The sequence below is a fragment of the Trichosurus vulpecula genome, chromosome 9, assembly GCF_011100635.1.
Source record: "Trichosurus vulpecula isolate mTriVul1 chromosome 9, mTriVul1.pri, whole genome shotgun sequence".
Taxonomy (NCBI): domain Eukaryota; kingdom Metazoa; phylum Chordata; class Mammalia; order Diprotodontia; family Phalangeridae; genus Trichosurus; species Trichosurus vulpecula.
In genome coordinates, this window is record NC_050581.1 from 47,724,599 (window position 1) to 47,736,973 (window position 12,375).

The following is a 12,375-nucleotide window of genomic DNA, read 5'->3' on the forward strand; positions in this document are numbered from 1 at the left end:
ACATGTTGACTAGCACTTTCCAAAGGCAAGCCAATGTATTCTAATGAAAACATTTCTCCCCAGAGCTATGCAAACACACCAGTGTGTGGTCCTTAGTTGTGAAACTAAGTTTGGATTTATTTGCTAAGGGAACAATTCCAATTTTGCACATGTGAGTAAAGAGAGGAACATAAAATGTCCTTCCCTTCCCTCCAAAAATATATATTAGTTTTTTCAATCTGTAAGGATCAGCAGTAGGTAGCTAGGTTTATGGAAGACTGGTACAAACCTTATTACACTGCCCTGCATCCCATGGAAAATCTACAGAGGCTTACAGTACCCCCTACTGGTCAGTCCTTTTTCTTGGGTGAAGATTCATATTTTTCTATTCTTGGTGGGATCCAAGACCGCCTTTTGATAAAGAGCAGGCTGTTTTCGTACCCAAAACTTTGAGCCTCAGTATGATGGTAATTAGCATTACAGAAACCCCCATGTACGGATAGGGCTTAATGGGCCAGTTCTGTCTAAAGATAATCTAGCCAGATGCTTACAACTTTCAGAAGGCCAATTAATTTGGGGGAAATGGAATTTGGGGGGTAAAATAAGTATATGTACTATGGAAAAACATCTTAGCTAAGAATCTTGTTTATGATGTTCTGGGTTTACAAGGCCTGAGCCCTTGGGGTCTGTCTGGTTAGGTTAGCCTCCAATCCAACAAGGGCAGCTTCAAGGAATTAACTGATTTTTTTTCATCTGCTAAGATAAATAGAGTCACAATGACGCTGGTACTGTGCACGCTTCAATAGCAGGCCTCACAGATTTCCGTCATCTTACAGAACAAATCACTATGCCAACAACCATGAATGAAAACATTTTCCTCCAGATTCATCTCTCTGATCATGGTGGCTGGAAGGAAAATGAGGAAATACAGGGTCTTTGCCTGAGGTGAAGGCAAAACTAAATGGATCATAGGACCAAGAGCTGGAAGGGATGCCACAGGCAACATTTTACACATGAAGAAACTGAGGCCCCAGAAAGTTAAGTGATTTTTCCAGATTCACATGAGTAGTAGATACCAAAGGTAGGATATGATCCCAGTGAGAGTCAGCAGTGGTCTCCAAAGGTGAGTTAACAACTCTGCCTGCCCTTGATCTTCAAGACCTACTTTAAAGCTTTCCACCTCTATTAACTCTTCCTTGACTGCTCAGCCCACCAGTAATTTTCTCTGATTCAATGAATCAATCAAAAGATACTTATAAAGTTCCTTTTATGTGCCAGGCACTGTGCTAAGTACTGGAGATACAAAAGAAGACAAAAGACGGTCCCTGCCTTCAAGGAGCTTATAATCTAATGGGAGAGACAACTTGAAAACGAATACAGTTATGCCTTCCCCACTGTGGAGGATAGTGGCAATGGGCCTCTGGAAAATCCGTGTGAAATTTTTTGGCGCTCCCTTCATACCAGAGAAGAAGTCTGAATTATTATGGTATTAAAAGATAGAATATGTGGATGCTATACAATACTACATGTATATTTTATGCATTTCTGAGTTTCTAAACTTTTTTCTGTGTTATCTGCTGGCTTCCACATGTTGTCTATGGCTTCTGCAAAACTCCCCCAAAATTTCCATTTAATTTCTTATGCCAATCTGTGAAACTGTAATAGGGAAAGTTGAGATATGGAAAGGCTAACTGTATATACAAAGAAAGCTATATACAGGATAAATAGGAAATAGTTAACAGAGGAGTACTAGAATTAAGAGGGGTTAGGGAAGGCTTTCAGTAAAGGATATAATAAATACTTATAGATTCATTTATTAATTCCTGTTACTCTTATTCCTACATTGTTTCAGATGAATATGTTCCACCTCTGTAACTGTACTGTAAGTTCCTTGAGAGCAAGGACTATGTCTTATTCTCCTGTGTATCCTTCACAACACCTACAAGAAGACATATAAACAGGCTTCCAAACAAGCCTGGGGTGTTTCTTGGTCTTCTGGTACCTGGAAGAAGTGACTCCTAAGTGAGGGAGACAATGCTGAGTTGGTTCTGCATACGTGGCGACAGTTGGTGCCAGAGACTTTTCAGAGAAATGACTAGACTTTAGCTTAAAAAGACCAAGGTCTCCCACGGCATCCAGGGCTATCTCCAGTCATCCTGATCTGTACTTGGCTACTGGCCCCAGATGGCTCCGAAGGAAAAAGTAAGGCTGGTGACTTTACACAGCCTCCCTCCCTCAAATCCAATTCATTCAATGTCATGGCATCACCTCCCTGGTGTCATGATCCTCTTCGAGAAAAAAGGACGACAACAACAACAGAGAGAGACTGAAAGGCTTTGGAAGCTACAGGCCTGCTGAAGACCTGTTGCAAAGTCAGCTTCCTTGCAGCTTCCTTCCAAATTCTGTCTGTCTCCCCTCATGTCTTTCTGGAAGAATTTCTAGAATGATTGATGTCTCTCTTCCAAGAAACTCTGGCACCAATCCTGTACCTTACCAGATATACAGAGCTGCCTCAGCATTCTCTCCCCCAGCTAGGAGTCCCTCCTCCTTCTAGGTATTAGTGTTGAGGTTTGGGGTTAAGGGGTGCTTGAGACCCCAAAATACTGACATGCTGGGTCCTGCTCAAATGAGTTAGACTCAAACCTTCTCAGCCAAAGAAAAACAAAGTTTATTATAGATTTGCCATATTGAGTATACTCTTAGTGAGCCTGAACACTTGTGATGCTAATGCCAGCAGACCAGATTAACCTGAGCTGAGCTAGATTGAATCTGAGTGCCCTCATGGAGGCAAGATGAGACCTATATACAGAAGGATTGTGGGAGGGATCTAGGGTGGTCGAGAAGTCGGGGGTGATGGGAGGAAGGGTTTAGGGTGGACTGGGGTGACTGGAATGACATCAGACTCCAGGGTGGGAAATAGCTGAAGGCTACCAGGAGATGAAAGACAGTAGAGGGCTAGGGTAGCAGAGCTAGGGTGCAGATATTTTGATATGATCAAGGGTGGGAAACATCCAGAAGGCAATCCGGAGGTAACCAGACAATGGAAGGCTAGGCTAGGCTATTTGAGCATGAAAAGCCAGATCCAGTGGGAAGATTCAGGGTGGGATTCAAGGGGGTTCCCACAGTCTAAACTCCGTTGCTAGCAGGCTATGAATGCCTCAGGGCTTGATTGGAAGATCAGTTATATTCTCCCTCACTTTCTCTCTCCACACACACACACATGTATGTATATATTATGTGTATATGCTTTATATAGACAACTTTATATATAAATTTTTTACACTGTTGTAACTTCTCAATGATACCTAAAACATAACATATATGCATACACACATACACACAAAGCAAAACAAGTCAATGCATTGACCATGTCGGACAATGTATGCATCATTCTGCACCTTTGGTTCACCACCTCTCTTCTAGGAGGAGGGAGGAATGCTTTATTGTCAGTCCTCTGAAATTCAGATTGGTCATTCACCTAGAACACAGTGCTGAATACGTTAGTTTCTCAATGAATACTTGCTGGGTTGAATTGCTCCAGCTTGGAGGCAAAGACCATTACTTTTTGTCTTGGGAATATGCTGGGAACCAGGAGAACAGAGGTAGTTAAAAGTGCAGAGGGGAAATGAGTCTTCATGTGAGGGACTGAGGATATCACAAAGAATGAGGGTTTTTTTTGTTTGTTTTTGTTTTTTAAAGTACAGAGCTCTCCCAAGGCATCCTTCCCAAACACAACAGATCTTGGCTCGGGTTCAAAGACTTTTGAGGTGGAGGTAAACCTTATTGGAGATGGCAGATTTGTTTGCTGGGTCCTGAGTCTGAAGTGAAGAACTCTTTCATTCTCATCTAGCCACAAGAGATAGCATAGTATAATGGATTGGTTGGTTGGTTGGCTGTTGTCCTTCATTCTCGAAGAGCACCAAAATGACATCACTGTGCTAGAGTCAAGTTTCGATGTGTCCGATTGTGGCTGATCAAGCCAATATGAGCTCGGAATGCTCTACCACAGGTCGGGTATGAATTGTCGGTGTGAACAATTTCAGTGGATTCTCTAAATCTGCGCATCCTGCATTTCCTTTGACTACAATGGATAGGGTACAGATGAGTCATCCTGATTCGAAGTGCAATGTTTTATCCAAACCGCCTCCTAGCTGCCCTAGAGTCAGGAAGACCTGAGTTAAAATCCTGCCTCAGACACTTACTAGCTGTGAGACCCTGAGCAAGTCACTTAAGCCTTTTTGCCTCATTTTCCTCATCTGTAAACAAAACAAAACAAAAAACCTGGAGAAGGAAAGGGCAAACCAGTCCAGCATCTTTGCCAAGAAAACCCCAAAGCGGGTCACGAAAAGTTGGACACAGCTGAAAAAAAAAACAGCTGAGCAGCAAGGACAGATGCTTCTTCCCTTCCCATTGTCCCCTACTTTGAATCAATGGCAGACACTTCAAATCAAATATCGCCTCAGCTGTTTCTTAGCTTCTCAACTTAGTATAAGCGTGGGCAAATCCGTTAACCTCTCTGGCCTCAGTTTCTGCATCTGTAAAATGAGAGGGTTGGATTCCCAGGTCTCTAAGATCCCTTCCAGCTCCAGATGTTCCCATGAGTCCCTCTGCATAGCTGCCTCCTTTTTTCTGTTTTGCCTCTTCCCCAAATGAGGCCTGAGAAAGGGGAAATGCTTGCCTTTCATTCCTAGTGGGTTAGTAGTTCCATTAGGGGCTGTGAGTTTTGCCAGGCATGAGGAGGCAAAACCCTCTCTTTTCCCAGGTTAGGAAAGAGGGATTTTTCTCATTGGTCAGTACCTTTTTCTCCCCCTTCCTTTCAGATGGAGAGCTTATAACTTTATCACAGGGTTCTGATTGGCTGGCAAGTTTCCTCCTGAAGCCCCTTCCCTTCCCCTCCCCTCCCCACACTCCTCTGGCTAAGAAATGAAGCAGTGCATTGCTAGCCTGTAAAGAAAGTGTCCTTTCAGTGCTTCCCAGCTCAGAGCTGCCTTTGAGGGCTGGAGCTGATGTTGTTTGGTTAACTTTGGGCTAAGGAGGCGATCCTGACGGTCATGGGGCTCACGGCTTTCGTCTTACTCTGGACTGTGGTGGCAGCAGCTACAGGGAGTAAGTAAATTATCATTTAGTCCAACTACAATTCTGGGTGTTCTCTCTCCGCCCCCTGCGCTGCTTCCAGAATGATGTTGCTTCCGTGGTCCTACCTTCCTCTGGGAAAGCACATTCTGAAGGGCAGGAGGGCTTTCCATAGTTGGAGAATCTCTTCCCCTCCTCCTCCTCAGGCAACTCTGTCTTACTGTTTCACATCAAAGGTTTGTGAATGAGAGGAGAGGGGAAGTAAAAGGAGAGTCCTTTACTGGTAATGCCGGAGAACTAGACTGTCTCATCTTCAGCCAAGCAGCATTATCTCCGGAAACAGGGAAACAAGGTGGAGTTTGAGGAACTTTAGGAAAAGTATTTCCTAGTGCCAGTCACTCAAATCAAAACGATGCCTGGCTTGCTGTGTTGGGAAACTGGGTTTTTGAAGATATTAAGCTGGCCCTCTGATAGGTGTCAAACTTTGAAAGGAAGTGGATTATTTACCCAGGTCACCTCAGTGGAAATCTAGTGCAGAAATCACATTTGAAAGAGTTGAGCTATGTAATTAGATTTGATCTCTCGGGTCTGTGCATGTGGGTGATGTCTATTTCAGAAGTCTGAGAGAGAGGGTAAGATATGACTGGAAGATTTAGTCCCTGGAAAGGAATTTAAAAAATAAACACAAAAAACTTTGCGTTGGTTAGTTCTGATTCATTAAATATGATTACTGAAGGATTGATCTGTAATTGTTTTCCTTGTAGATTTTTTAAAAAGTTCATCAGAATGGAATGAGAACAGAGGGGTTGCTTTCAGAATTCTTGGGGCTTGTGAGTCTTCACTACCTTAGGGCAAGAAGATTTTGCTTTTTTCAGAATTCACAGGAGGATTCTTGTGGAATCACCTCATCAGCGATGCTGGGTGGCAGAGCAGATATGATTAAATGAAAAAAAAGGATAAATGTATGCTTTATGCAACTGAAAGTTTAAAGCTGGCTCTTTCATAAGGCTGTTTAATTTGGCACATGGGCTCCATCCAAGGTGTCCTGGAGAGGGAAGATATTATTTCAAAGGGAAGTCAGATGGGCTAAAAGTATATGGGCTTGAAATGTGATTTTACCCCTCTGATAATTAATTAAACATGAGCTCTGCTTTAATAAAAAAAAGCTAGCTTTGGATCAAAAAGGGTCAAAACTTTTAGAATCAATATCAGAAACCCTGTAGTTCTTGATTGTTTTAAAGGCTTTTTATCATATATCAAGGGGGGAGGGGTTCTCCTTTGTAAAATGCTTTTCTTTTCCTTTTTTCCCAATTAACAAGCAATAATAACTTTTTAGGAACCCACTTTGGGGTTTTTAAATACTCATAGTATTTAATTTTTAAATTTAGTTTAATTTTAATATTAAATACTCTTCTTGGAGGTGAAACTGAAACTCCAGAAAACACTAAAATCTCTGTAAAATTCAGCCACTATTTGTAATCATGGCTCCTTGTTTTGTGAAATTTTGTTTACTTCTTGACAGAACTATAAAGAGTAATGTTTTTGCCCCTGGGCCAAGTTGCAGAGATATGAGTAGGTTCACCTGGGTATGTGGGCACTAGATGCATGAAGGACAACCTAGTAAGGCATCTAGCTGACAAGGGGAGGGAGTGTATCAAATGACCATATTGTTAATTTCCTCTTCATTTACCATTCTGACACAAAACCCTAGTGGTCCCATGATAGTTATAGCCCTATAAGCCTTGGAGAAAGGAATGTGTTTCACAAGTGTCTATGCAGCTCGGGTTTAGCTAGATTTGAAGGGGATAGAAGAGAAAAAAGCCTGAGCTCCAAGGTGATTGCTGTTTAATACTTGGATCCAGGGCTGTGCTGGTACATGCTTATCAGCCTGCTCTCAGAAGATGCAGGGCATACTTTTAAGTTGAGTCTGTCTGCACTATTCATATTTTCTACATCGATTTCTTAAGTCTACCATCAACAGAACAATAAAACCAAGCTCTGATTGGTAGCATTTGCCGTTTTCTGGGGTATAAATGCTCACATCGAAAATTAAACAATCTCAAGAATTCCTTCCAGTTGGCTCCTTCATGTCCCTGCTTGGGTCCATTCCTCTAGGGCAGGCAGAAGAGAAGAAGCAAGATAGAGAAGCCTAGATTCTGGCTAATTTGAGACTGAAGGGTCTATGACCCTCCTTATTTTTGCTTTTCTTTTCTTCTATTAGAGGGAGAAGGCTGAATAAGCACCTTCTTTACATTCACTCAGCACCCAAAGGATCACCATCATAGGACCATAAGTCAGAGGTGGAAAGAACCTGAGGGGCCACCTCAGTCCAACTCTCATTTTATAGATGAGAAAAATAGATATTTGAGATGTGGGCAATGCCACACAGTTAGTAACTAACTGAGGTCTTCTGGTCCTAGACCCATTTCTCCTGCCCCTGTGCCATAGTGAAGGATGGAGGACAGGGGTGGATGCCTCCAGATAGTAGGTAAGGAGGGAGAGTGGAGCCTACCAGAATGGGCAGTCAAAAACACTGTTGCTTCTGCTAGAGACGGGAGGGCTCTAGTTCTGCCATGAATGGGGGGTGGAGGGGTGGGGTGACAGACCTCTGGCCAACACCACATTGAAACCTCACAGCACTTGGAGGTGGTATTTCGAGTTCTCTACAAGCCAAAGGCATGGGGGGCTGTACCTGAAGCTTCACAAGGATGCTTTGTAGTTGGGCTCCAACTCCTACAAATTTCATTTATTATTTCAGATACTCCAGAGAATCCGGGGCAGGAAGCCTCCTCCTGTATGACAGAGTGTGCTGGTGAGTGAGATGCACTGGATGGAGAAGTTAACTTCTGGGAGTGCCCAGAAGACTCCGCAGTTGGAGATTTCTCCCCCATCCTCGCCTCTTCTCTCTCTCTTTCTCAGTTTAATAATAGTGATGATGATGATGAGAACTGCTAACATTAATAAGCGCTTACTATGTGCCAGACACTGGGCTAAGCACTTTATAAATGTTATCTCCTTTAACATCCACTCTGAAGTTTGCAGGATTGTATTAAGGCCTGGGAGGGGTACTTGCCAGCGGTGGCGGCTCTTCTAGACAGTAACTCAGAGATAATCCTGAGAGTGGCCACAGCCATCTGAGCTTGAGGAACAGCAGGCTCCATTCTGCACCCCTTCTGTTTGTAAAGTATTTAAAGAATAAGTGAAAAGGCAGAATGAAAACCTATGACCAACTAGTGACACCCAAGCAGGCCTTTTGGCTGTTTCTTTTAAAATGTATTTTATTGATGCCTTTACATCACATTTATTTCTTTTAAAAATTAATTTTGTTTTTTTTAAAACATTAATAATCATTTATTTTCTTTTTCATGGTTTTTTATTTTTTTCAATTAAAGAGCATTTATTTTCTTTCCCACTATTAGAAAGGGAAAAAAACCCACCTTTATAACAAAAAGCATAGTTGAGCAAAACAAATTCCCTCATTGGCCATGTTTATTCTGTTCAATATATGTCTCATTCTGGCCATCTGGCTGTTTCTTTTTATGTATTTTATTTATGTCTTTCTAACACAGTTATTTCTTTAAAATTTTAATTTATTCTCTAAAAAAATTAACAATCTTTTTTTTGTGGTTCAATTTTTTTTGGCAATGAACAAGCATTTATTTTCTGCTCCTCTCTCCCACCATCAAAACAAAACAAAACAAAACACCCAAACCCAAAACTTTTATAACAAATATGCATAGTCAAGCAAGATAATTTCCTGCACTGGCTATGTCCTTTCTGTCCAATGTATGTTTCATGAAATGGGTACTATGAAGAATCATCAGTCTCCTGGAATTGTGGTCATTTTTGAGAGAAAAAAAGCCTACCTCTTGCTCCTCCTCTCACCTCCAACTCGAATCCCACTTTGGATCCTTCCTTGTACTAGAGAAAAAAACAAACAAAAATACCTCATTAAAAGAGGGGCAGTTAGGTGGCACAACAGACAGAGTGCTGGGATTGGAGTCATCTTTCTGAGTTCATATCCAGCTTCAGACACTTACTACCTATGTCACCCTGGACAAGTCACTTTACCCTGTTTGTCTCAGTTTCCTCATCTGTAAAATGGACTGGTGAAGGAAATGGCAAATCACTCTGGTATCTTTGACAAGAAAACCTCAAATGGGGTCATGAGGAATTGGACACAACTGAACCACAACAAAACCTGATAGAATGATAGCATCTGACATTGTATGCAACATTCTGCCCTCTGGTCCCTCTGTTGAGAATAGAGAAGTAGGTTTCATTCTCTGTTCTCTAAAGCTGTGACTGGTTTTTCAATTAGTCCAAGTCTGGCTTCTTTTTTGGAATCTTTTCATTTACTTTGTTGTACTTGTTGTATGTCATGTTCCTTTGGGTGTATTGCTTTGATCCGTACCATTTCATACAAATCTTTCCATGTTTCTCTGAATTCCTCTTATTCATCCCTTTTTGCTACTCAAGAATATTCCATTAGACACATATACCACAGCCTTTTCAGCTTCTTTTAGGTGGTTTGCTTTATCCTTGGTGGTTGCAAATGCCGCATATACTTGACCAGGTGTAATAGAACCAATGTAGCAGTAGCTCAAGGACTTCATATAAAAGGGGTCCCTATAGTCTTGGCTTACATCTTCAATGGCTTAGAACTTCGCTAAGACTTTGGGGAAACCCTGCATGATATTTGAAACTCATAACAACGTTGTGAGCTAGGTGCTATGGTTATCCACATTTTACGGATGGGGAAACTGAGAAGTTAATCACCAACATCAAGCATTTATTAAACACTTGTTATGGACAGCCAGGTGGCACGGCACTTAGACTGCTGGGCCTGGAGTCAGGAAGACAACCTCCTGAGTTCAAATCTGGCCTCAGATCTGACACTTACTAGCTGTGTGACTCTGGGCAAGTCACTTAACCCTGTTTGCCTCAGCTTCCTCACCTGTAAAATGACTTGGAGAAAATTTTTGGGCCCTCCATACCAGAGAAGAAGTCTGAATTTTTTTTCTTTTATGGGGTGTTTACAGTATTAAAAGATAAAATATGCAATACTATACATATTTTATACATTTCTGAGTTTCTAAACTTTTTTCTGTCATCTGCTGACCTTTGAGTGCCATCTACAGCTTCCACAAAACTCCTCCAAAATTCTCATTTAATTTCTTACACCAACCCAAGATATACTGAAATCTCGATGGGCAAAGTTGAGATGTGGAAGAGATAACTGTGTGTGTACACACATACACATACACACACACACACACACACTTGAAGGAAGGCAGTCTTGGAGGGGAAGGCTTAAGCAGTTGGGGAGATTGAGGCCTCCTAAAGAAAGTGGCATTTAATTAATTGTTGAAAGAAATCGTGAATGTGAAGAAGCAGAGGTGATGAGGGAGAGCATTCCAAGCAGAGGGCACAGCCAAAGCAAAGACACGGAGGTGGGAAATGAGTGTCATGTTGGGAGAAATAGGAAAAAGGCCAACGTGGCTGGACCATAGACTATATAGAGGGGAGGAAAGTATGAGAAGACTGGAAAAGAAAGAAGGGGCCAGGTTAGCCTAACATCATGTAACTAGTATATGTCTGAGGCAGGATTGGAAGTCAAATGTGTCTTGTCTCTCAATCTAATAGGTCAACTTAGATATTATCTACTCTAACAATAGTCCCAAAGAGTTGGACACAATAGCAACAACACAATTAGGAAAAATATTTGGGGGTGGGTGGTGGGGAGAGGGCAAGCATCTTGCAAATAAGGAATTTGAGACTCTAAGAAAAAAAAAGCAGCTGCTCCCTGTTGTCGTCGTCTGTTCTTTGTCCTCAAAGAGGGGCTGCTTGTTATGAATCAGACGAGATAGCGGTTGGGAACGTGCTTCTAAAAGCTGAAATCCTGATATAGATGTAAAGAATTATCATGGTTAAACTCATCGAATAATATATTACGGAGAAGTTTATCCTCTGTCATGTAGTGAAACAGAAGGAATCACCATCGTTTTATCTTCTTCTTCTACCAGATTAAGCGTCCCAGACTCTCTGGGCCCCCCAAATTAAGTCCTCGATATTATGGCTAAGGCCGGAGTCCTATTCTTCATAATAACAGCCAATAACAACTAGCATTTTTATAGCGCTTTTAGGTTTGCAAAGGGTTTGACATATATTGTCTCATTGGATCCCAGACTCTCTGGGCCCCCCAAATTAAGTCCTCGATATTATGGCTAAGGCCGGCGTCCTATTCTTCATAATAACAGCCAATAACAATTAGCATTTTTATAGCGCTTTTAGGTTTGCAAAGGGTTTGACATATATTGTCTCATTGGATCTTCGCGACAACTCTGTGAAGTAGGTCTGCCCATTTTACAAAGGAGGGAACTGAGGCTGAGAGATCATGATATGCTTTGTGGCTATTGACAGTAAGTGCTTAATAAAGTGCTTTATCTGCCTCTCTGCTTAACTGACTTGTATGAGTCTCATCAGCTCAAGATTGCCCTGAAGCTAGGTAGGGTTTTTTGTTTGTTTTGTTTTGTTTGTTTGTTTGTTTTTGCAGGACTCCCTATTTCAGGACTCCCTATGACCCCATTTGGATTTTCTGGGGCAAAGATACTGGTGTGTGGTTTGCCATTTCCTTCTCCAGATCATTTTACAGATGAGGAACTGAGGCGAATTGGGTTAAGTGACTCTCCCAGGGTCATACAGCTAGTAAGTGTCTGAGGCTGGATTTGAACTCAGGTCCTCAACTCCAGGGCCAAGTCTCTATCCACTCTGCCACCTCCCCACCTCCCACCCCCAAATATTTTTCTACTCAAGGGTTGTTGTTGTTGTTATTCAGTTGTGTCCAACTCTTTGGGACCCTGTGGGCCATACTGTCCATGGTGTTTTCTTGGCAAAGATACTAGAATGATTTGCTATTTCCTTTTATTAGGGAAACAAGGCAAACAGAGGTTAAGTGACTTGCCTAGGGTGACACCACTAAAGTGTCTGAGGTTGAATTTGAACTCAGATCTTCCTGACTCCAGGCCCAGAGCTCTATCTACTAAGTTGCCTAGCTGCCTTGCCTAATACATAGTAAGCCCTTAATAACTGTTAATCAGTCTATTGCTATGTCTCATCCTCTCCTCTCTCCAACTCCCAATTAGACTATAAGCTCCTTGAGGGCAGGCTTTTAAACTTGGCCTTTATAATATCTAGGATAGTTTCTTCAATATTTTTTTACTTTGTAATTTGATCCATGTGAGTAGCTATTATGTTGGAGGCTCCTTTCCCCAAAGCTGATTGCTAATTACTGCTTATGTGGCCTGAGGCACACAAGTAGTC

General features: G+C 41.9%; 1 protein-coding gene across 1 annotated transcript in view; it reads left to right on the forward strand.

Moving 5' to 3' along the window:
• Window positions 1-5,030: 5,030 nt before the first annotated feature.
• LOC118832099 overlaps window positions 5,031-12,375 on the forward strand; it is a 171,918-nt gene continuing 164,573 nt past the window's right edge. The window contains exon 1 of the mRNA XM_036739540.1: window positions 5,031-5,085. Coding sequence (XP_036595435.1) covers window positions 5,031-5,085 — 55 coding nt within the window. The remainder of the gene's footprint in view (window positions 5,086-12,375) is intronic.